The 2500-nt window shown below is 34.4% G+C and overlaps 1 protein-coding gene across 16 annotated transcripts in view; it reads right to left on the reverse strand.

Moving 5' to 3' along the window:
* kcc (solute carrier family 12 member kcc) overlaps nucleotides 1–2500 on the reverse strand; it is a 385343-nt gene that overhangs the window by 635 nt on the left and 382208 nt on the right. For all 16 annotated transcript variants that reach the window (XM_042999495.2, XM_042999483.2, XM_086534210.1 and 13 more), the window contains 3 exons: nucleotides 2279–2386; nucleotides 2084–2154; nucleotides 1–1072 (listed from right to left, as the gene is read on the reverse strand). The exon at nucleotides 1–1072 is cut by the window's left edge and continues 635 nt beyond it. In XM_042999495.2, coding sequence (XP_042855429.2) covers nucleotides 841–1072; nucleotides 2084–2154; nucleotides 2279–2386 — 411 coding nt within the window. In that variant the 3' untranslated portion in view covers nucleotides 1–840. The remainder of the gene's footprint in view (nucleotides 1073–2083; nucleotides 2155–2278; nucleotides 2387–2500) is intronic.

A 2500-nucleotide genomic window follows, 5' to 3' on the forward strand; every position in this document is an offset into this window, starting at 1 on the left:
ATACCAACTTTAACCTAGTTCATAAACTCTCTGCATTACTGAAGCATCTTATTTCATCATTAGACTGGTTCGTATTTTATGTAATGTTATAAACTAGTGCTTTGGTGAGATATTTCTTGCACTGTTGTAAATTATGAGAGTATAAAGGTGGTCTAAATGACACAGGCCAACATCATTGATGTTATATATATTATTACTGAAGACTACAATGTTCAGATATCTAATTCATTATGAGTAGTCTCCTTTCTTATTATTCCCTTCTAAGAGAACCTTCCCCCCAGTTTTGTTTTTCTTAAATCTTTTACAGCTGTAATTATGTCAAAACTCCTCAGACCAACTAGTAAAAAAAAAAAAAATCTTTACTGATACAATCAAGAGACTTTGAAGCTTTAGTGTTGAACAAGATGAAGCAGTATCCTCCACATCTCATAACTTATCAGCACACAACTGCTGTTACTTCAACTCATTACCATTCTATTTCATCTGCAGAAAGTTCATTTAAAATTTTCATCACTGGATCTGCTTATATTCACACAATCATACTTGGCTGGATTTTAGACACCTGTCAAGAAATAACAAAAATACTCCATTTTTATCTTTTCCATCAAACTTACTGAAGTAGATACCTCACACAATGTGTATTGGACACACAGGGAGATCACAGCCAGTATATCTGATGCAATGGTCTCCAAAGTCTGTAATCCCTATATGTAAGCTATAAACTGGTAAGCAAATGTTGTTTGTAAAGTTTCCTTTAACATTACCATCTCCTGTAAACAAGTTGGACACAAACAAGAGACTGGTAGAGTGTATTCTAAGTACACACAAGGTGCTGGAGACTCAGGAGTAAATGGTAATGACTTCCCTGCCTCCGCCCCTCACCATCAACACCTTCTCCAGTCCTTCCGTGAGCACTTCCAAGAACTCCATATAGTTACTTTCAGTCTCTGGCCTGGAGGTTTTCGGTGGGCCAGGCAGGTTGATGATGACTAGCTGTGCGTTGTGGGACTTATTCACTATGACTTCATTCAACTTCACTGCGGTGTGCATCCTTCGCACGTTTGCTTCATCGCTGTTAGGAGAAATGGCAAAATTACTTTCCATTTTGGACGCAGTACTAATTTTGGAGTATGTTACCTAATAGTTTACTGAATATTATTATCTAATCTACAAGTACTTTTCACAAAATATCCTTCACTTACTTTTATAACAAATTATTTTCTTTCTGATATTAGGATTAGTCACTGCAATATATTATGCACAATAGGGTATATCATATTTCTTCATCTTGAAAAGGAAATGTTAGCGTATTCTAAAGACATGCAATATTATTTTTCTTATTTCAATAACACCAATAATAGTTGTTTTTAACATATTTTTCTTATCAACAAGTCACTTCATAAAATGTTCTTATGATTCACATTCACTGACATGTCTTATAAACTCAGTAAAAATAAAATGAAACACACTCGCTATACAACAAAATTAGAGGGTCAAAACACCAACAAAGTAAGATTGATGTTACTACACTGAATATAACTAATAATTCATAAAATATATATTAACCAAATTTAACCTAAACATGTTTTCAAGGTTTATATTTTACTCAAGAAATTAGTAATACTTCAACCATATGATTATATTTTCCTTCACAAAAAGTGTACATAGATTGAAATTTTATGAATCTATTTGAAAGGGAGAGCAAACGGGGATGGTAACCCTTTCCAAATAATTGGCTCCATAGAACAATTATCTCTTCATCAAGCAAGCAAAATTCACAATACAGAGATGGAAGATTCTCCTGTCAAATTCAAATCTTACTGGTATTAAAATGAAAACTTTCTTAATGTATTCATTATATATATATAGATAATCAATCTTTTATGGGCATGAATTTTTTATTTTTATTTTATTTTTTAGATCTACTTGACAGTACTAATGCATCCATATATACACTGAATTGCATAAAATAACCACAACTTTATTGGAGACTACATAATCAACCTTTTACTTTAAATCAAAACATTCCTGGATTTATTAGTGGTTACATTATATTCTTTTACAACAAATGGGTAATACTTACGGTTTAATGGTTAGAAGTTTCTTAAAGCTTTCATTTTTGCTTGCCTTCTTATCTGTATCTTCTGCTACACTCTGCGATGGGAAAAGGAGAGATTGTATACATTATAAGCATATACACACAAAGTCAAAGACCTTATCCTTATATATCTTTTCACCATATTTCACCCCAAAGAGTCTGCCGTCCCCATCTCCGCACCTTCTCAGCCTCTGTGTCGGAGTCAGCAGCTGGCTCTTCCTCCTTGAAGCGCACTTTGCTGGCCGAGTGTTCGCTGCTGGGATGGTGGTGGTCAACTATGGCCTGAACCTGTGGTGAAGAAGCCCGGCTGATGTCAGTCTCAATCTTTGCCGTCAAAATGCTAAACATTCATACCCCCATTTCCAAGATATAACAGCTGAGAGCGAAGACACTAATGAATGA

The sequence above is a fragment of the Penaeus japonicus genome, unplaced genomic scaffold (assembly GCF_977035675.1).
Source record: "Penaeus japonicus unplaced genomic scaffold, GWHDUDI00000001_assembly GWHDUDI00000040, whole genome shotgun sequence".
Classification (NCBI taxonomy): Eukaryota; Metazoa; Arthropoda; class Malacostraca; order Decapoda; family Penaeidae; genus Penaeus; species Penaeus japonicus.